Source organism: Stegostoma tigrinum, chromosome 11 (assembly GCF_030684315.1).
Source record: "Stegostoma tigrinum isolate sSteTig4 chromosome 11, sSteTig4.hap1, whole genome shotgun sequence".
NCBI classification, from domain to species: Eukaryota; Metazoa; Chordata; class Chondrichthyes; order Orectolobiformes; family Stegostomatidae; genus Stegostoma; species Stegostoma tigrinum.
The window spans coordinates 3,518,731-3,540,600 of record NC_081364.1 but is presented as its reverse complement, the minus strand read 5'-3'; the positions used below and the strand labels follow the sequence as shown (position 1 = coordinate 3,540,600).

The following is a 21,870-nucleotide window of genomic DNA, read 5'->3' as shown; positions in this document are numbered from 1 at the left end:
GCACCAGGGACCTGGGTTCGATTCCAGCCTCAGGCAACTCTCCGTGTGGAGTTTGCACATTCTCCCCGTGTCTGTGTGGGTTTCCCTCCAGGTGCTCCGGTTTCCTCCCACAGTCCAAAAACTTGCAGGTCAGGGTGGGTTGGCCGTGCTAAATTGTGCCATAGTGCCCAGGGATGTGCAGGTTAGGTTGGATTGGCCATGCTAAGGTGTCCTGTAGTGTCCCGGGATGTATGGGTTAGGGTGGATTGTCCATGCTAAGGTGTCCCGTAGTGTCCCGGGATGTGCAGGTTAGGTTGGATTGGCCATGCTAAGGTGTCCTGTAGTGTCCCGGGATGTATGGGTTAGGGTGGATTGTCCATGCTAAGGTGTCCCGTAGTGTCCCGGGATGTGCAGGTTAGGGTGGGTTGTCCATGCTAAGGTGTCCCGTAGTGTCCCGGGATGTATGCGTTAGGGTGGATTGTCCATGCTAAGGTGTCCCGTAGTGTCCCGGGATGTGTGGGTTAGGGTGGAGTTGTCCGTGGTAAGTCTGTGGTCCTGGGTGGGACATTCTTTGAATGGTGGGTGCAGACTCTTTCTGCACTGTATGGAAAGCCACAAAAATAATCCAAAGTGCAATTTGAAATGGCTATCTAACACGCCCAAACTACTCATCACAGTCACTTCATTCCAGTTGGGAATTTCCCAATTGCCTGGCTGTTCCTCATGTTGTAGGGTCAATCTGAAATCCCGGGAGATAGTTCGTCAGCAGCTTGTGTCTTTGTAGCCGTAAATGTCACCAGGAGTGGTTCTGGAGCTCAGTGAACTTTACTGGGACTTGCAGAAAGTAAATAGCTGTGTGTGACAAGTCACTGCATGCTGATGAGATTAGGGTAAATAATTCACCACAATGGGTGTGGGAGCCAACATGATGAATCAGTTTGAGATCTTTGGTTGAAACTGCCTGGGGGGGATGTGATAATTACCATTGACAGAATGGATCATCCAGCTCTCACTTTGTCAATGGGTTGGATTTTAGAACTGACTATTTTTCACAGTTTGCAGTATCCCCGCCTCAGAATCAAGTGACCTCACAAAGTGTGAGATAACATCCCTGAATGGGTTTGATTAGGATATATCTAGAAGCAGACAGTGAGGCAGAGGAGAGAAAGTGTATGGATCTTATCTTAATGGTCTTTCTGTAGATCCCAGATAATGATCCACCTTAGTGAGTGTTTGCAGAAAACAGCAATTAAAGCCAACCTTTCCCAGCGTTTGGATAAGCTGTGGTTCATCTGCTTAACAAAGTGTGGAGCTGGATGAACACAGCAGGCCAAGCAGCATCTCAGGAGCACAAAAGCTGGCGTTTCGGGCTTAGACCCTTCATCAGAGAGGCCTGCTTGCCTGCTTTCAGTGTCATACAGCACAGAAATGGACCTTTTGGTCCAACCAGTCCATGCTGGCCACAGACTCAACTTAAACTAGTTCCACCTGCCTGCTCCTGGCCCATATCCCTCCAAACCTTCCCTACCCATGTACTTATCCAAATGTCTTTTAAATGTTGTATTTGTGCCCACATCCACCACTTCCTCAGGCAGTTCATTCCACACATGAATCATATTCCGTGTAAAAAATTTGCTCCCATGTCTTTTTAAAATCTCTCTCCTTAAAAACATGCCCCCTCGTCCTGAAACCCCCCCATCCTATGTTTACATTGAATTTCTCTCATAATAATGTATCACTCCACTAGCCTTCCTGATCACATGTTGTGCCTGCAGGCTAACTGTGTGTGCTTTGTGCATGAGAACACCAATGCACTGCTGCAGCTCAGAATCCCAGTCATTCTCCATTTCAGTGAAATTTTATTCTTCCTTCCACACCCCCACCCCGCCTTATACTCTGCCAGATTTTTGCCCACTCACTCAACCTGCCTATATACACCTGCAGCTCCCTCATGTCTCCCTCACAGTGTGCTTTCCTACCTGCCTTGCTGTTGTCTATGAGTTTAGCCTCAATGCCTTCACCATGTCCCCCCTTTCATTGAGTCATACAGAAACAGACAGTCTGGTCTAAAGAGTCCATGCTGAGCGTAATCCCAAACTAAACTACCCGCATCTGCTTGCTCCTGGCCCATGTCCCTCCAAACCTTTCCTATTCATGTATCTATCCAAATGTTATTGAAGTCATTGATGTGAATTATAAAAAGAATGTTTGTTGCCAAAGCATTGACTTTCACCAATTCCCCTTATGGGTCCATTTTTGGATACACTTTATTTGTGGATCTGTCCTTATTCCAAGTTAATATATTGCCCGACTGCTGAGCCCCATAGAGTATAATCACCCGTTGTGTGTCCTATCCCTAACCAACTCCTGTTTAACAACCCCAATACATCACCTCCACTATCTTCTCTTATCTACCTCCAACCTTGGGCGGTTTGAGCAGACTTGTCGAACAAAGTGTGCATTTCAGAAATCTGTAATGATGCAACCCAGTTAGGGTAGTGCAGTGGCTCAGTGATTAGCTCTGCTGCCTCACAGCTCCAGGACCAAGGTTTCATTCCAGCCTCGAGCGGCTGTGTGGAGTTTGAATATTCTCTCCGTGTCTGTGTGGGTTTCCTCCGGGTGCTCCGGTTTCCTCCCACAGTCCAAAGGTGTACAGGTTAGGGTGGATTGGCCGTGCTAAGTTGCCCCATAGTGCACAAGGATGTGCAGGCTAGGTGGGTTAGCTGTGGGAAATGCAGAGTTACAGCGATAGGGTAGGGGTGGGTGCATCTGGGTGGAATATTTGTTGTGTTCGTGTGGATTTGATGGGCTGAATGGCCTGCTTCCACACTATGGGGATTCAATTCTATAATTTCATTGTGAATTTGGAATAGCCCAGTTACTGCATTGCTGTACATTCCAGCATGTTCACAAATGTTGACATCAACAGAACTTAGTGATAATGAGAACTGCAGATGCTGGAGAATCCAAGATAACAAAGTGTGGAGCTGGATGAACACAACAGGCCAAGCAGCATCTCAGGAGCACAAAAGCTGACGTTTCGGGCCTAGACCCTTCATCAGAGAGGGGGATGGGGGGAGGGAACTGGAATAAATAGGGAGAGAGGGGGAGGCGGACCGAAGACGGAGAGAAAAGAAGACAGGTGGAGAGGAGAGTATAGGTGGGGAGGTAGGGAGGGGATAGGTCAGTCCAGGGAAGACGGACAGGTCAAGGGGGGTGGGATGAGGTTAGAGGGTAGGAAATTGAGGTGCGGCTTGGGGTGGGAGGAAGAACAGGTTAGGGAGGCAGAGACCGGCTGGGCTGGTTTTGGGATGCAGTGGGGGGAGGGGATGAGCTGGGCTGGTTTTGGGATGCGGTGGGGGAAGGGGAGATTTTGAAGCTGGTGAAGTCCACATTGATACCATTGGGCTGCAGGGTTCCCAAGTGGAATATGAGTTGCTGTTCCTGCAACCTTCGGGTGGCATCATTGTGGCACTGCAGGAGGCCCTTGATGGACATGTCGTCTGAGGAATGGGAGGGGGAGTTGAAATGGTTCGCGACTGGGAGCTGCAGTTATTTATTGCGAACCGAGCGGAGGTGCTCTGCAAAGCGGTCCAGCCCAGCTTGTCCCCTCCCCCCACTGCATCCTAAAACCAGTCCAACCTGTCTCTGCTTCCCTAACCTGTTCTTCCTCTCACCCATCCCTTCCTCCCACCTCAAGCCGCCCCTCCATTTCCTACCTACCACCTCATCCTGGCTCCTTGACCTGTCCGTCTTCCCCGGACTGACCTATCCCCTCCCTACCTCCCCACCTATACTCTCTCCACCTATCTTCTTTTCTCTCCATCTTCGGTCCGCCTCCCCCTCTCTCCCTATTTATTCCAGTTCCCTCTCCCCATTCCCCTCTCTGATGAAGGGTCTAGGCCCGAAACGTCAGCTTTTGTGCTCCTGAGATGCTGCTTGGCCTGCTGTGTTCATCCAGCCTCACACTTTGTTATCAACAGAACTTAGCATGGGTTTAAGGTGAGAGGGGAAAGCCTTAAAAAGGGGCCTGAGGGGCAACTTTAACACACAGAGGGTGGTGCATTTATGGAATGAGCTGCCAGAGGAAGTGGTGGGAGCTGGTACAATTACAACATTTAAAAGGCATCTGGGTGGGTATATGAGTAGGAAGGGTTTAGGGGATATGGGTCAAATGCTGGTGAATGAGGCTACCTTAATTTAGAATGACTGGGTGGCATGTGGATAAGCTGGACTGTTTCTGATCTGTATAACTCATAAACTGGTCTGGTCCCATCTGCTCCTGCTTGTAATTTGAATGGTATTATGAATCACTCACAAATGCCTCTGTTACCTGCTGTCATGACTATTCCAATGCAAACTCTGAGATTCTATGACTCTACAACTGACCTGGAGTTTCCTGTTTTCTTTTTCCTTCCCTTAGCGAAAGTTGGTGACATCTTCTGATTATTAGACTTTGGTAACTTAGCTTCCAAGGTGGACAGACCCCTGCATAGTTTTCAGTTTGACTTATATTCCTGCACAGGGGGAGGTGAAGAAGGGAAGGACTTAGTTTCATTTTTGAGCTGTATGCATCATAATGGGGGTGTCTGGAAATGTGTTTACAAGTGTTTAAATGAGACTTTAACAGCCTCAATGTCAATAGTTCATTCCTTGAGAAAACAGCATAAAAGACTGTAGGAAATTGATGTTCTTTCTTTCTGATGAATGAGTCATGTGGCATCTGAGTTTCAGTGTCAGTGTGATGCCAGGTATGGCAGCCATACATCTGAAAGTCTGGCAGGTTGTATCAAACAGCATATCCCTTCAGCTGTCCACAACCGAGAAGGTACTAATATTATCAACCATTCTGCACTTATAAAACTCGCAACACTGTGTCCAATGTTAGGCGTGATTTTACAATTGGTCAACATTTAGTGGATAATCCTGCATTATGCAGACAGTCAATTTTGGATTGTTAATTGTACTCACAGTGTGATAATCAGGTGTACTAGAAGTTCCGCTCATTATAACAAAAGGCTTTGTGCTTTGAAGGCAGAAACAGACCTCGTAATGTGTCTGTTTCAAATCAACAAAATGGGTGACATCCATTTGCTCAGAGATAATGGGAACTGCAGATGCTGGAGAATCCAAGATAACAAAGTGTGGAGCTGGATGAACTCAGCAGGCCAAGCAGCATCTCAGGAGCACAAAAGCTGACGTTTCGGAAGGGTCTAGACCCTAAACGTCAGCTTTTGTGCTCCTGAGATGCTGCTTGGCCTGCTGAGTTCATCCAGCTTCACACTTTATTATCTTAGACACCCATTTGCTCTTTCATTTTTTCAGTGCAATGCCTTTATCAATCAGAGACAACCTGCCTGGTTTGAAATTTAAGCACATTCTGGCAGTTAAATGTCAATCACCAATACTTGTTGCATTCTCCATAGCAATAGCTGTACCAATCACAGTTGCTAATCAATTAGCACTGTTCTCTCATGAAGTATTAGTGTTTTGGTTTGCTTTAAGTGGTATTCTTGCAAAGAATCCTGATGAGTATAAGGTGAAAACCCTTAACAAATGTATCTTTTTTCAAGAATATTCAACTTCAGTTTTATCAAATGATTGCAAGTCTTTGCTGGTTTAATGTCAGTAGAAGGAAACCCCAGAAACATAAGGCTGTGAAAGAGAGGTTTAAGGAATCCATGTCAAACAATGAGTGAGCTGTGGTAGCAGTTTGCTTAACAAGTAACATGAAGCAACATATGAACTAAATAAATTAAACTGAGGGAATACAAACATTTGCTGAAAAGAAACCAAATGCAGCAGCATTAACTGCACAAGGAACTGTAAGGAAGAAACAGGGAGACCTTTCACTGAGGTTGAGTATCTGTAAGATCGCTGTGAGGGTAAAAGGATTGAATCCTTCTTTATAATGTTTGTAACAATACCATTTCAACTGATTCTTGTACAGTGTAATAGACTGTGGGTGTTATGCTTATGCTTATGCTCTTTTGTAAAAAGTACACTGGCAGCCTCTTGTTCAGTGAATGTGTTCAGTGATTAACCAACGTGGCCAACAAAATGCAAATGTAAAACGTATGATCCATCAAGCTCGGTTTCACATTGGGGTCAGACTTGTCCAGAGCTTGTCGGTTTGGAAGGTGCTGTTCAAGAGCCTGTTTGTCATATAAGCTGAGCTTGTGTTTTCTGACATGTTTATTGATTCCACCCCCACCTCCCCCCCCCCCCCCACCATTTATACATGACTTTTGTTCTGCTAACAATCTCCATTCTGTCTGTACATGTTATGGGTTATGTATGTCCTGTCTTTTTGGACCTTTCCTACATTTAGCCACTATTTCGTCACTGGTAAACTATAACACTGCCAAATTAATATGTGACATTTGTTGACATTCCCGCTTTATTAAAGCTTTAATATTACTTGTCAGAACTGGTTTCTGTTGGAATTATACAGCCTTTATCAATTTCTGTACTTTGATCTTTGCTCCGAGCTCTTTTATCTTTGGGTCATTTATGATGTTCATTAGGAACCTCCCCTCTCTTTATTGGTTTAACGCCATCTCTATCTTGTTCTTTTTATCTGTTCTGCCAGGACCTTCAAGCACAGGTCATCCAATCAGGACCACTCCCTCCTATCCCAATACACATGCCAGAATTTCCTTGGCTCCCTCATTGCACACCATATTTTCGGGCCACGTGTTCACTTTTTTGATCTGATTGTCCCTTGCACTAACCCAAGAGTGGTTCAGATTTACTTTGGTGGTCTACTTTTTAACTTACTTCAGTGAGGCCCCCATGCCAGTCCTTCCTAAGTCCTTGCGTTCTGACATGACACCTGCGTTTTCTCCCTCCCTTTCCCAGAAGCTCATTAGCCTCTTCCAGTGAATGGAGAAGGGATGTGATTTGTCTGGACTTCCTGGAGGTGTGAAATAAAGTGCTAATTAAGCCTCGGCTCAGAGAATACACACAGAAAACGTGTCTAAGGGTGTTTTTCAAGTTTGGATCGCTGTAGAAGAGAGAGCAACAAACATTCATCAGACCGATTCCTGGGACTGACGTATGTGGAGAGACTCAATCACTTAAGGACTATATTCATTGGAATTTTAAGAAATGAGGGGGTATCTCGTGGAAACCTGAAAAGTTCAGACAGGGTAAATACAGAAAGGTGTTCCTGATGACCAGGGAGTCTGCAACCAGGGGCCACTGTCTAAGGATAGAGGGCAGGCCTTTTCAGGCTGAGGTTAGTGGGGAAATGTCTTCACCCAGAGAATGGGGAGCCTGTGGAATTCTCTGTCACAGAAAGCAGGTTAAGTTTAAAACATTGATAACAAAGTGTGGAGCTGGATGAACACAGCAGGCCAAGTAGCATCTCAGGAGCACAAAAGCTGACATTTCGGGCCTAGACCCTTCATCAGATGCTTGGCCTGCTGTGTTCATCCAGCTCCACACTTTGTTATCTTGGATTCTCCAGCATCTGCAGTTCCCATTATCTCTTATCTAAGTTTAAAACATAGGATGTTTTCAGGAAGAAGGTAGCTTTAGTTCAAAGGGAATGGAGAAAGGTAGGAACGGAGGACTGAGTTGAATGATCAGTCATGACCATTGTGAATGGCAAAGCAGAATTGGGGGGCTGAATGGCCACCCCTGTTCCTATTTTCTATGTTTCTCTGTAACAACAGAGCATTGGAGCTAGAATTTGGCTCTTTCAGGTTCCAGAGACTTTTCCCCAGGGCAGGGTTGACTGCCAGGAGGGGTCATAGTTTTAAGGTGTTAGGAGGAAGGTATAGAGGAGACGTCAGAGGGAGGTTCTTCACCCAGAGAGTTGTGAGCGCATGGAATAGTTTACCAGTGGTAGTCGTGGAAGTAGAGTCATTAGTGACATTTAAGCGACTGCTGGACATGCACATGGACAGCAGTGAATTGAGGGGAATGTAGGTGAGGTTATTTTATTTTTGGATTGGGATTACTCCATGGCACAACATCGTGGGCCGAAGGGCCTGTACTGTGCTGTACTGTTCTATGTTCTATGTCCTAAATTGCAGGCCCCCAGTGTTCCCAATTATCCGGACCCAGTTAAACTATGGAATATAGAAATCATGGTTAATGGTAAAAAAAAATAAAACCGGTCACAGGGCTGGATGCATCTATTCTTACAGAAGCAAAACAATGACTGAAGCCTAAAGGGTCTCAGACTGTTCTCTGTTCAATTTTGGGGCATCGGAGGTGTCAGGATGAGTGTGATATGGCAGATACAGGTTAGAGTTTGCTAATGGAGGAGAGTTTATCAAAGCCTTGTACGCTGATCCTAATGAAGCAGAGATACTCATGCGGCTCTGAATATTCGTCATTTAGCAGTTTCAGAAGACAATGAAGTTGACTTAATCTCAGCTCCGAAAGCTCCACTCCAAGGACGGCTGCAAGATACAGCAGACCTTTCACGTCTCCTAAAAAAGAGATTACAAATAGCAGAGAAAGAGAAAACAAAAGATCAACTGTAGGAGGCCTTTCTCGATCAGTTTCCTCTTGCACAACATAACGGCCAGGAATGAGCCAACTAGTGATATCAGCGATTCACTGGAAACAGAGATGCAATCCCATAGACTTGACCAACAATGTTCACAAAGGGCCTGTTGTCTCTTTTGAGGAAAGTAATCCCTCTGTTGAAGGAGATAACACAGAGGTTACATTTGCTCACTCCATTGAACCCACCAAATGACCGACAATAAACAGTTTGCCTTGTGATGAGGACTGCAGCATGACAGGGAGGCAGAACCAGGCAGATGCCCACATTTCCCTGTGCCAGCGGCAATGGAGAACCATTGGAGATGGACAGGATCCTGACAAAATAACAGGCATCTCAGCTGTAGGGAACTGAGCTTCCAGTGTTACAGGTTGCCCATCGTGAACAGCCACAAAATAGAAGACAACCTATCACTTAAAGAACCAGGTAGATCTATCACGAATGAACACAAGCGAAACTTCAGAATTTTCTACAGGCAAGATATCTAAAATGTCTATAACAATCTCATATTGTGGAGTTACAAAAGGATCTTCAAACACATACATTCAACAACACTCAAGAAGCTCGACACCATCCAGGACAAAGCAGCCGCTTGATTGGCACCACATCCACAAACATCCCACTCCCTCCACCATAAGACCATAAAAGCACAAGATATAGGAGCAAAATTAGGCCATTCAGTCTATCGATCCTGCTCCACCATCTGATCATGGCTGATGTGTTTCTCAACCCCATTGTCCTGCCTGCTCCCTATAGCCTCAGATCCACTTACCAATCAAGAACCTATTAGTCTCTGTCTTAAATATACACCACGATTCGCTTCCATATTCTTCTGTGGCAATGAGTCCCATAGATTCACCAGCCTCTGCCTGAAGAAACTCCTCCTCATTTCAATCCTAAAGGATTGTCCCTTCAGCCTGAGGCTGTGCCCTCAGGTCCTAGTCTCTCCCATTAGTGGAAACATCTTCTTCACGCCCACTCGATCAAGTCCACTCAGGGTTCTAAAGGTTTGCATCAGTTTCCACCTTATCCTCCTAAACACCATTGTGTACAGACACAGGGTCCTCAAGTGCTCCTCACATGACAAACCCTTCATCCCTGGGATCTTTCTTGCATACCTCCTCTGGACCCCCTCCAAGGTCAGCACACCCTTCCTCAGAAATGGGGCCCAAAACTGGTCACAATATTTCAAATGTAGTCTGACCAGATCCTTGTAAAGCCTCAGCAGCATGTGCCTGTTTTTGAATCCTAGCCCTCTTGTAATGAATGCTAACGTTGCATTCGCCTTCCGAACTGCCAACTGAACCTGCATTGCTAATCTTAAGAGATGCTCAGTTGCAGCAGTGTGTACCATCTACAAGATGCGCTACAGAAACTCACCAAAGATCCTCATACAGCGCCTTCCAAACCCACGGCCACTTCCATCTAGAAGGACGAGGGCAGCAGATACAACGATTCGCTTCCATATTCTTCTGTGGAAATGAGTCCCATAGATTCACCAACATCCGCCTGAAGAAATTCCTCCTCATCTCAACGCCACCCCCTGCAAGTTCCCCTCCAAGTCACTCACCATTCTGACTTAGAAGTATATCGCCGTTCCTTCACTATCACTGGGTCAGAATCCCGGAATTCCCTCCCTAAGGGCATTGTGGTCTACCCACAGAAGGTGGACTGCAGCGGTTCAAGAAGGCAGCTCACCCCCACCTTCTCAAGGGGGAAACTAGGGACAGGGCAATAAATGCCGGTCCAGCCAGTAATGCACACAATCCATAAACGAATGGAAACAGGAAGGTACGATGATGTGCTGCCTGTGTCTGGGCATGTTATGACCTGGGGCTAACTGTGCACTGGGGTTGCTGGTCAGTGTATACTGGGCATTGGGCCAGTATGAGCACTCTTGCTAGTCAGCAGCAGGTAATATGGGAGGCAAACGGAATTTCAGCATTTATCGCTAAAGAAACACAGTCTAAAAGTAGGGGATGTGTTGCTGCAGTTGTACAAAGTATTAGTGAGGCCACACCCCGGAGTATTAAGTACCGTGGTGGTCCCCTTCCCCGGGGAGGGGTGCAGTTGTATTGGGAGGCAGCTCAGGGGACGTTCACAGATCGATTCCAGGGATGAGGGGTTTGCCCGATGAGGAGACATTGAGCAGTTTAGGCCCATACTCTCTGGGGTTTAGAAGATCGAGAGGAAATCCCATTGAGGCCCATAAGATGCTAAAGGGGAATGACAAAGTAAACGTAGAAAGGATGTTCCCTCGTGTGGGGCAATCTCGGACGAGAGGTTTTGGCTTTAGGATTAGGGGGTAACTGGTATAAAACAGCGATGGGGAGGAATGGCTTCTCTCAAAGGGTCACAAATCTGTGTAATTCTCTCCCCCAGAGCGTGGTGGATGCTGGAACTTTTCAGGAAATTTCAACAGCGCGGCGCTCCCTCAGCACTGACCCTCGGGCAGTGCCCTGTCCATTGAGCATGGACTGTGCTGTGGCCAGTGCAGCGACAGTGGATCCTATGGCTGAGCGATGCGTGAGAACGTGACCATCTGAAACCCACCTGAGGTGATTTCCCAAACAGAAAACAAAGCAGGAACAGAGCTTTCAGTGAATACTGTAAACATTTATTAATTTTTTTTGACTTTTTGTTTATTTTTCCACACAGTACAAGATCAAAATTTCTAATACAATTCTGGAACCATCACCTAAGAAAGCACAGGACAAGTGGGTACACAGTATAATATAAATACATATCTTTTATATCTTTTCTTTCCTTCTAAAAAAAATGCAAACAGCTAAAAACGGAACGTTTAATTGCGTTCCACATGAGCACAAGTGTTCAAGAGAGGACTTGACAAGGATCACTAACCGTTGACCCATGAACAATACGAGGGGAGACCCCAACAGTGCTTCCCCCTCCTTCCCCAAATACACTCACCACAAATCCTTCTTCCACATTAAAGAGAGGGGAAGAGTGTGAAGGAGGAAGAGAGACAGAAGAGGAGGAGGAGGGGACGAGAGAGAGGGGACGAGAGAGAGTGAACTTCAAATGCCTTGGTACTGTGGGGGCTGGGGGTTGCCAATCCTGGAGTCTCCGTCACATGATTTGCCCCCATGCGCCAGCCTTTGGTCAGCTGACATGTGACATGCTGCTGTCCTAAGCCAATGAGTGAGCGAGAAGAACTCTCTACCCAGTTGGGCAATGCTCAACTGTTGGCCAACTTTCCTCATTTTCAACATGTAATTCTTTCATCTGGGGTGGGAGAAGAGAAACTTTTAAAGAAAGCGTCAAAATAAGTACAAATCTTTTGGTGGTTTTTCTCTGAGGAACATTGGGCTTTGATTCCCAGAGACTCCAGGCCAGCCCTGGAGGATTGGGGAACCTCAAAGCCTGGGACATGAGAGATGATATTTTCGGTCTCTCTCTCTCCCCCTCCTCTGCACATCACTGTCAAGTCAGGCCCCCCTAAATAGTTGGAAGGTAAGCGGTTAAAGTTCCTGCCAACTACATCAAAACAAGTCTACAAAATTACCGGCTCGTTCACATCAAATTTGGAGACGTACTTCCCAACATTTTTAAAAATAAAAAAAATACACTTTTGTTTTTAAAAACTTATTCACTATTCAAAGTGTAGTTTTAATATCTATGTTCATAATGTGTAGTTTTTGACACACAAAAAAAGCCAGAATAATGATGAAATGTGAGAGTTAAGTTCTGGGCTGGCCAATATTTACAGGTGGACCAAGCAGTCAACCATTTCTGGAAACTTCTTTTGGCTTGAGTCAAGATTCACACGCCTAACATTCAGTCAGGGTATTCACGTCAATACGCCAAAAATAAAAATTAAAAACATTGCAGCATCAGAACCTGATGAAGCTTCTGTTAAAACACTAGTATATTACCTTAAAACATTAATCGAAGCAGTCAAATTCTTCATAACACTTCATGGTTCAGCGTAGTGCTCACTCGGCCTACAGACTGCCCGGCTTTCTTGTTGAATCGAGGTGCGTTGGGGTGTGGGGGTTGAAGGTTGGGGGGGGGGGGGGGGGGGGAGGTGGGGAATGCTGAGGTCAGTGCTGTTTGCCTGGTGCATTGTGTACCTTCTACCCACAACCCCCACCCCCCTGCCTCTGTCTCTGTGTGTGCGCATAGATGCCAACTCTTATCGAACCTCTCCCTCTTCACACCAAATGGCTCATTTGCCCACAGCTTCGACACCAGCCCTCCCCGATTCTAATCCCAACCCTCAAATACCAACTGAGAAAACTATAATGCAGCAGAAAACAATACCCCCAGCACTTTTGCCCTGCCCTGACCCGTTCTGCACACCACTCCCAGACCGTCCACCTCCTCCAGCCCACCAGGTGATTTTACAATGTGGGGTTTCCTGGCTGAGTCACTATCTACGCGGGTGCTTAGAAAGCCTGGTTTTGTTGTTTGTAAAAGAAAAATGCATTGCTTTCAATCAATAATATAAGAGCAAAAAACCCAGGTCAAAAATAATATTTGAACTCTTTGCTTGTTTCTTTGTGAAATGTTCTGCAAATTAGGTTTGGCTTCTCCACATTCAGAGACAGGATAAGGTGGTCTCTTCCATGTGTTGTCCCTCTATCTACTGGACGTGATTTTGGAACAGTGCGAGGCTGGGGTGGGGGAAGGGAACTTCTCACAGTCGACACTCCGAGATCGCAAGCAGGAATCAGGTTAGAGGTCAGATCCCTCACATCTCTCTCTCATCTGGATCACCGGCGGCGGCGGGGGATGGGGGGGGCGCGTCTGCGGTCACCTACTCTGCCTGGAATGTAATCCACATGATATCTATCCCAGTCAAACCTGCCTTCCTTCCCCGCCTCTTTAAAATGTGCCAACGGTGAAAGTGTCAAGAGGAAATAAAGGAACATGTTATTTTGCTGTCCAAGTTATCTTTGTTTTTCCCCTTTTATAAACTCTCACGCTCAGTGGAGTGCAGATGCCTGTTGGTTTAATCATTCACCTGTCACTTCAGCACAGTCAATATAAAGAGCCGGAGCTCAGAGTCCCTGACTCACCATTATCTCACGGTTACAGCTGCCAATGCTGACTGACCTTACAACAGAAATAGCCGCAGCTCCATACAGTGCGTCACTCATTATTCCAAGGACTGGGCAGAATGTAAAACACGGAGAAGTGAAGCAGCATAACTGAAAACATCGCTAACATCAATCTAGCTAAACCACCTCCCCATCCCCCACCACTGACCTCCAAATAATCTGAACACATCCCAACTCCACATCCTCTGCCCCAGGCTCACTAACCCTGCTGTGAGGCATTTCAAGCCCTCACTCAAATTCTTCATTCAGAAGAGAGATTACGAACAGTGATTGTGGGCACAGAGCTGCCAATCAGACGGGGGGGGGTGCAGGTGAGGGAAGAGGCGAAGAGCGCGAGGGCCCAGAATTGGGTTCTGGGTTGGCAGAATCACCAAGGATCTTGGGATGACCTTCTGGGCTTTCGGGGCTAACTGGCTTGCTCTTGTCCCTACCTCCCAATCGATGAGCTGGCCAGCCAGGGTGGAGGGTCTGTCTTTCTGACTCACTCACGGGGAACGGGAACACTGTTTTATCGCCCACTCCTGGCGGCTTTCCTGGAGGGGTGCTGGTGCTGGGCCGCCATCTTGAACGCCAAATGCTTCAAGACGGACTGGAGCTACATGGAGGCCCACTGCAGGTCTAACAGTGGTTTCACAATGTGACTCAAGGAGAAAGGGAAGTGGTGTGCATGTTCACCTTCATCTGGACGTGGTCTTGTGTTAAATTAACCAGATCCCCTCTGACATGTTCTTCCACAGGCTAAGAAAATCTTTGACAGGCGACTGTGAATGTGAAGCTGAGTAAAGGTTCTGGGGGGCGGTTTTACGAGGCAGGATCTGTGGGTGTTACACAATGAATTCCCTGCTCAGGAGATCAACTGCTTCCAAAACAGGTGTCCTCTCAGCAACATGGGTCTGTTCCCCAGATCCTCTGCTGACAAACTACAAGGGGCAGAACTCTCACATTCAATTCCTGATTTATCATAACCTCCAGGAGTGAAAATATGTTCCCCACTCTCTAAAAAAAGTTTCTTTCTGATACTCCCTTCCAACTGGGGACGCACACAGTGAGGCTGAGGGAAGGGGCTGTGGACTGTTTCATCAATTTTAACCCAGGGTTAAGAAGGAAACATTTCCTCAGCACTGACCCTCCACACACACACACACACACACACACACACACACACAGAGGGTTTAAAACTGAAATAAAATAGCCAAATTCTTTTCAAAACATGGTTTAAAAAACAGGTTGATGGTTCAAAAGGAAGGGGGTCTATTCTTAGATTGTACTAAACTGTTGTTACAAAAAAAAAATGCAGTGCAATAGGGAGTGAGAGAGAGAGAGAAAAAGAAAGTGTGAGAGGGACAGAGAGACAGACAGACAGAGAAAGGGTAAAGATTCTGAGCACTTTTGACTGACTTGTACAACACAGACATGGAAGCTGTGCTGTTTGTATATGTCTGACATAAACAACAGAATCTAAAAAGTCTTTAACAGGGTGATCACAGATTAAAATAGGTCCATACAGAAAAAGAACAAGGGTTGGAAAGTTTTTCATTGAGATTCACTACAACATTGATACTGAAACAGTCAGTATTGTTCTATACACAATGATTGTAGTTTTAAAAAACGCCACAGGTATAATGTGAAATCATTCCTTTACCACGCACACACGCACACAAAAAGAACTTCAAACATTGTGCAACATTTTGTTTTAAGCTTCTTGTAAATCTATCAACTGCATGTTATTCACAAAATAGCTGCTAATATATACCCCCGCCCACTATGGTTTGGTCCAGTGCATTGTGGGATTGACCCTCTCGCCTTGACCACAGGGAGAGAGGAAGGGGCAGGGGAGGAGGGGGGAGGAGGAGGAGGAGGAGGAGGAGGAGGAGGAGGAGGAGTGTGGTGGGTGGTGGTACAGGAGGAGGGATGTTGGGCAAGAGGATGAGGGGGCTGGGGAAGTGGTGAGTGTCGGAGGGGAGAGTGGGGGGGGGGGGCGGGAAGGTCAGGAAGAGGGACTTTGGGGGGACGGATGAGGGAAAGTGGCGAGCAGAGAATGGAGAAGGAGTAGGGGGAAGGGTGGAGGATGGAGGTAGTGGAGGATTAGGAGGGTGCGTGAGTGGTGGGGAACAGATTCCTACAATGCAACAGTGTTTAGAACTGTGTTCCTGTTCTTACAACATCTTACATACAAAAAGCTAAATAGAAAAAAAATTGTTTGAGGGATGGGGACTAGTGTGGGAGGGAGGGCAAGAAGAAATCGGAATTCCAATAATTCTGCTCCATGTATAACCTCCTGATCACACAGAGAGAACAAACAGGGTGCTCCTGAGACTGGCTCCAACTCTCATGGGGTGGGGCATGTGTGCTGGGCAGGAGCGGCGGGGGTGGGGGGTGGTGGTTGGTGCTGGTGGTCGGTAGGGTTCTACAAATCAGAAAACCACATTGAAGGTGATGAAGGGATGGAGAAGGGGGCAACTGGGCAAAAAAAAAACAAATAAAACTCCAGCAGATCACCTTGATGTTGGAAACACAGCCAGAGTATTTCCCCAAGGATTAGGAAACTGAACCTAGCCTTTGGATTGGAGTGACCAACACTTGGAATACTTGTGAGTGATCGCTTGACCAAGTTACAGAGGTGAGTTGTTTCTATAGTTTTATTTACTATGTTCTGAGGGATTAAACATTCAGTTCAAACTGAGGTTTAGGTGAATGGGGTTATCTGGTCCTGGAAAGGCTGGAGTTCATGTCAAACAAAAAAAAAAGCACAATTTTAGTCTCTCATAGAGAGCTTACATCGCAGTTTCTATAATTATCTGAGTGGGCTTTCCAACTTCGTTTCCTGCAGTCCCATTGGGACTGAGTGGAACTGTGGCTTCAGCATCCAACGCTACATCTTTCGGCTTCCTTCCTTCTCCCTTCGGTGCAGTCAGCATCTTAATCCGCTGTGGTTTTGTGGGTGGGGTGGGGTGGGGGGGGGGGGGGAGATGGTGGAGAGAAGACAGGGTTGGTTGGGGGGGGGGGGGGGGGGTCACAGTTAGACTTGGTGACAATGGAATGCAAAACAATTCACGCGCCCCTGCCCCTCCAGCTGACCGCATCTCTGAGTCAGCTCACCTGGGTCTCAACTCACCTTTGGCCCACGACCCCGAAAGCAATCCATCAGACACAGGAGCAGCAGTAGGCCACTCTGCCCATCGAGTCTGCTCCACCATTCAATGAGGTCATGGCTGATCTAATAATCTTCCACTTTCCTGCGTTTTTCCCCACAACCCTCAATTCTCTTACTGATTAAAAATCTCGTCTATCTTCACCTTGAATGTTCTCAGTCACGCATCCCCTACAGCCCTCTGTGGTAAAGAATTGTGGGATTGTGCTCCCCTCGGAGAGAAAAAAATTCCTCCTCGTCTCTTATCAATGGGAGACCTCTTGCTCTGAGATGATCCCCTCTGGGTCCTAGGCTCTCCCGCAAGGGGAAACAACCTCTCCAGATCGACCCTGTCAAGTTTCCCATGAATCTTGCATCTATCAGTTTCAAAGCTGTTGACTGATCCAAATGTTTGGTGGTAGGGAGAGCTCTCAGATTCCCTATTTGTGGGAAGGAACAGTTCCTGGAATCAACAATGAGCCCACAGGAAAAAAGGACGCGATTGGATTCATGGGGAGAAGCTTGGCTGAAAACGTCAGGCTTGCTTTCAAGGATTTAAAAGGGGTTCCCCTCCTTGTTTCTCACACCACTCCCCAACTGCAGTAAACCCCCCCCTCCCCACTCCCTCTGCCCCCAAACCTGCAACACTAGCAGAGAATATGGCTCTGCTCCATGAATACAATAATATCCCTTACTCATAGATAAGCTGCAGAGCTGGGCTGAGAGGTGGCAAATGGAGTTTAATGCAGACAAGTGTGAGGTGATGCACTTTGGTAGGAATAACCGGAAGGCAAAGTACAGGGCTAATGGTAAGATTCTTAGTAGTGTAGATGAACAGAGAGATCTCGGTGTCCATGTACACAGATACTTGAAAGTTGCCACCCAGGTTGACAGGGCTGTTAAGAAGGCATACAGTGTTTTAGCTTTTATTAATCAAGGGATCAAGTTCCGGAACCAAGAGGTTATGCTGCAGCTGTACAAAACTCTGGTGCGGCCGCACTTGGAGTATTGCGTACAGTTCTGGTCACTACGTTATAAGAAGGATGTGGAAGCTTTGGAAAGGGCGCAGAGGAGATTTACTAGGATGTTGCCTGGTATGGAGGGAAGGTCTTATGAGGAAAGGCTGAGGGACTTGAGGCTGTTTTCATTAGTGAGAAGAAGGTTGAGAGGTGACTTAATTGAAACATATAAAATAATCAGAGGGGCTGAATAGGGTGGATAGGGAGAGCCTTTTTCCTAAGATGGTGACAGCGAGCACGAGGGGGCATAGCTTTAAAATTGAGGGGTGAAAGATATAGGACAGATGTCAGAGGTAGTTTCTTTACTCAGAGAGTAGTAAGGGAATGGAACGCTTTGCCTGCAACGGTAGTAGATTCGCCAACTTTAGGTACATTTAAGTCGTCATTGGATAAGCATATGGACGTCCCAGAGCGCAGCTAATTCCAGCAGTCCAGAGCTCTACAACCAAGCGGGATCCCCAGCTGCGGGTCAACATGCTCAAGCCTTGACGATCACCTTACCTCAATTATTGGCCCATCTGACTGAATAATCTTCACAACCACCACCAAAGGGATGCAGATCATGGAGGACAGAGCCAACAGCCAACCCAAACCTTCCGCCCAATCAGGGAACTTGTAGACTTTGTTGTAGGTCAATGGCGTGTACTTGGCAAGAGAGAAGATAAAACAAGCCTACAGGGAAACCAGCAAAATAAAGCATCTGTTAGAAACACTGGTCTTAGCTCCCTCGACATTCTCCCAACCCCCCACCAAACACTCCCAGGGCAGGGACAGCACCGAGTTAGGTACAGAGTAAAGCTCCCTCTGCACTGACCCCATCAAACACTGACAGGACAGGGAGAGCACAGGGTTTAGATGCAGAGTAAAGCTCTGTGTTCATAAGCTCCCTGTAGCTTCAGTGTGAACTGTTGCCATTGATGAGATAGTTTCCTGGTAAAGCTGAGTCATGTGCTGTGCAGGGAATACTTACTCGTCACTGCACCCAGCCTGAGCCAATAGTGTTTCTGTGGGAGGCTGTGGGTCTGTGAGGAAAGGCTAAGCCAACATTCAGCTCTGCATAGACACCCAGAACCCAGGGCTGCACACAACTGATGGCTGACTCATTCCGTAACCGTGGAAACGGTCATCAGCAGGGTCGAGCTGCGTAGTCGTCACTGTTAAACTATGTGCTCCAGAGGTAAACGGGCCCTCACCATGCAAGGCAAAGTTATCACAGCAGGAGGCTTGGTGAGTTCGAGCTCCCTCCCAGCACAGGAGTTAGTGTACAGTGCATTGTGTCCCCCCACCTTCCCACTCACTGGGTGGGGCACGCACAATGGCCTACTGTTAAGGCAGAGACCCAGGGAATGTTCTGGGGACCTGGGCTCGAACCTGCCACGGCAGACGGTGGGATTTGAATTCAATCAATAAAGATCTGGAATTAGGAGTCTAACGATGACCATGAATCTGTTGCCGATTGTTGTAAAAACCCACCTGGTTCACTGATGCCTTTTAGGGAAGGAAACTGCCATCCCCAGAGATAATGGGAACTGCAGATGCTGGAGATTCCAAGATAATAAAATGTGAGGCTGGATGAACACAGCAGGCCAACAAGCTTTTGTGCTCCTGAGATGCTGCTTGGCCTGCTGTGTTCATCCAGCCTCACATTTTATTATCTTGCCATCCCCACCCGGTCTGGGCTACATGTGTGACTCCAGGCGCACAGCAATAAAGCTGACTCTGAACTGCCCTCTGGGCAATTAGGGATGGGCAATAAACGCTGCCCTGACCAGCGATGCCCTTATCCCATGAATGAGTAAAAAGATTCTGCATCGCAGTGGCTGTGATCAGCACGGTGTGCTCACTCTCACTGAGTTATACTCCTCTCACCAAGTCAGCAGCTTCCTGTGGAATTCACTGGAGAAAGGTGGGCGGATGCTCAGACATTGTGTAAATTTATGGAGCACACAGATTTTTAATTTGGGTTAGAGGGTTAACGAGAAGTGGTGTAGAGGCTGTGATGAGATTAACTGACAGAGCTTACTCAGTCAACACGGCTTTGTGAGGGGTAGGTCATGCCTTACAAACCTTATCGAGTTTTTTGAGGATGTGACTAGTAAGGTTGATGAGGGTCAAGCTGTGGATGTGGTGTATATGGACTTCAGTAAGGCATTTGATAAGGTTCCCCATGGAAGGCTCATTCAGAAGGTCAGGAGGAATGGGATACAGGGGAACTTAGCTGCTTGGATACAGAATTGGCTGGCCAACAGAAGACAGCGAGTGGTAGTAGAAGGAAAATATTCTGCCTGGAAGTCAGTGGTGAGTGGGGTTCCACAGGGCTCTGTCCTTGGGCCTCTACTGTTTGTAATTTTTATTAATGACTTGGACGAGGGAATTGAAGGATGGGTCAGCAAGTTTGCAGACGACACAAAGGTCGGAGGTGTCGTTGACAGTGTAGAGGGCTGTTGTAGGCTGCAGCGGGACATTGACAGGATGCAGAGATGGGCTGAGAGGTGGCAGATGGAGTTCAACCTGGATAAATGCGAGGTGATGCATTTTGGAAGGTCGAATTTGAAAACTGAGTACAGGATTAAGGATAGGATTCTTGGCAGCGTGGAGGAACAGAGGGATCTTGGTGTGCAGATACATAGATCCCTTAAAATGGCCACCCAAGTGGACAGGGTTGTTAAGAAAGCATATGGTGTTTTGGCTTTCATTAACAGGGGGATTGAGTTTAAGAGTCGTGAGATCTTGTTGCAGCTCTATAAAACTTTGGTTAGACCGCACTTGGAATACTGCGTCCAGTTCTGGGCGCCCTATTATAGGAAAGATGTGGATGCTTTGGAGAGGGTTCAGAGGAGGTTTACCAGGATGCTGCCTGGACTGGAGGGCTTATCTTATGAAGAGAGGTTGACTGAGCTCGGTCTCTTTTCATTGGAGAAAAGGAGGAGGAGAGGTGACCTAATTGAGGTATACAAGATAATGAGAGGCATAGATAGAGTCGATAGCCAGAGACTATTTCCCAGGGCAGAAATGGCTAGCACGAGGGGTCATAGTTTTAAGCTGGTTGGTGGAAAGTATAGAGGGGATGTCAGAGGCAGGTTCTTTACGCAGAGAGTTGTGAGAGCATGGAATGCGTTGCCAGCAGCAGTTGTGGAAGCAAGGTCATTGGGGTCATTTAAGAGACTGCTGGACATGCATATGGTCACAGAAATTTGAGGGTGCATCCATGAGGATCAATGGTCGGCACAACATTGTGGGCTGAAGGGCCTGTTCTGTGCTGTACTGTTCTATGTTCTATGTTCTATGTTCTAGATGAATGACCTTCTCCTGTTCCTGGTTCTTATGATCAGAGTTCAAATCCTAACCCCAGGGTGCAGAATCCAGGCTGACTCTCCCTTGTGTGGCAGCATGTCCCTATGGTCCCTCACTAACTTCTACAGATATACCACTGGAAACAGCCTGCCTGGGTGTGTAACGGCCTGGTACGGCAACTGCTCTGCCCCAGGACTGTGAGAAACTACAGAAGGTGGTGTTCACACCCAGACCATCACAGAAAACAACCTTCCATCCATGGACTCCATTTCCACAGGTCGCTGCCACAGAATGGCGGCCAACATTATCACAGACCCCTGCCACCCCGGTAATGATCTCCTACAGCCTCTTCCATCAGGCAGAAGGTACAGAAGCCTGATCGCACACACCAGCAGGTTCAGGAACAGCTTCTTCCAGGCTGCTATTAGCCTGAGGAACGGACTCTCTAACTTCAAATCTAATGCGGATCTTGTTAATGTTGATGTTGCTTAGTGCACTTCCCGTGCAGCTTGTATTCCTCGCTCTGTCTAAGCTCCCTGTGACCTGTATGCCCTTGTTTGATATGATCTGCCTGTACTGCTCACAAAACAAAACTTTTCACTGTACTCAGGTCCATGCAACAATAAACCAAATCTGAGGGACAGCCGCACTGCCGGAACTGCTGCCGTTACAATCAACTGTTACAGATTTAAGTCTTTACAGGAACCAAAACACAAATTGCTGGAAAAGTTCAGCAGGTCTGACAGCATCTGTGGAGAGAAATCAGAGTTAATGATGTTTCAGGTCCAGTAACGAATTCTGAGGAAGGGTCCCTAGACCCGAAACGTTAACTCTGATTTCCCT

At 47.0% G+C, this 21,870-nt stretch overlaps 1 protein-coding gene across 3 annotated transcripts in view; it reads right to left on the bottom strand.

Annotated features, from left to right (window-relative positions):
* Positions 1–11,095: 11,095 nt before the first annotated feature.
* The window catches only part of LOC125460363 (sodium- and chloride-dependent taurine transporter-like), a 76,298-nt gene continuing 65,523 nt past the window's right edge, over positions 11,096–21,870 (bottom strand). For all 3 annotated transcript variants that reach the window (XM_059649705.1, XM_059649707.1, XM_059649706.1), the window contains 2 exons: positions 18,235–18,405; positions 11,096–16,511 (listed from right to left, as the gene is read on the bottom strand). In XM_059649705.1, coding sequence (XP_059505688.1) covers positions 16,359–16,511; positions 18,235–18,405 — 324 coding nt within the window. In that variant the 3' untranslated portion in view covers positions 11,096–16,358. The remainder of the gene's footprint in view (positions 16,512–18,234; positions 18,406–21,870) is intronic.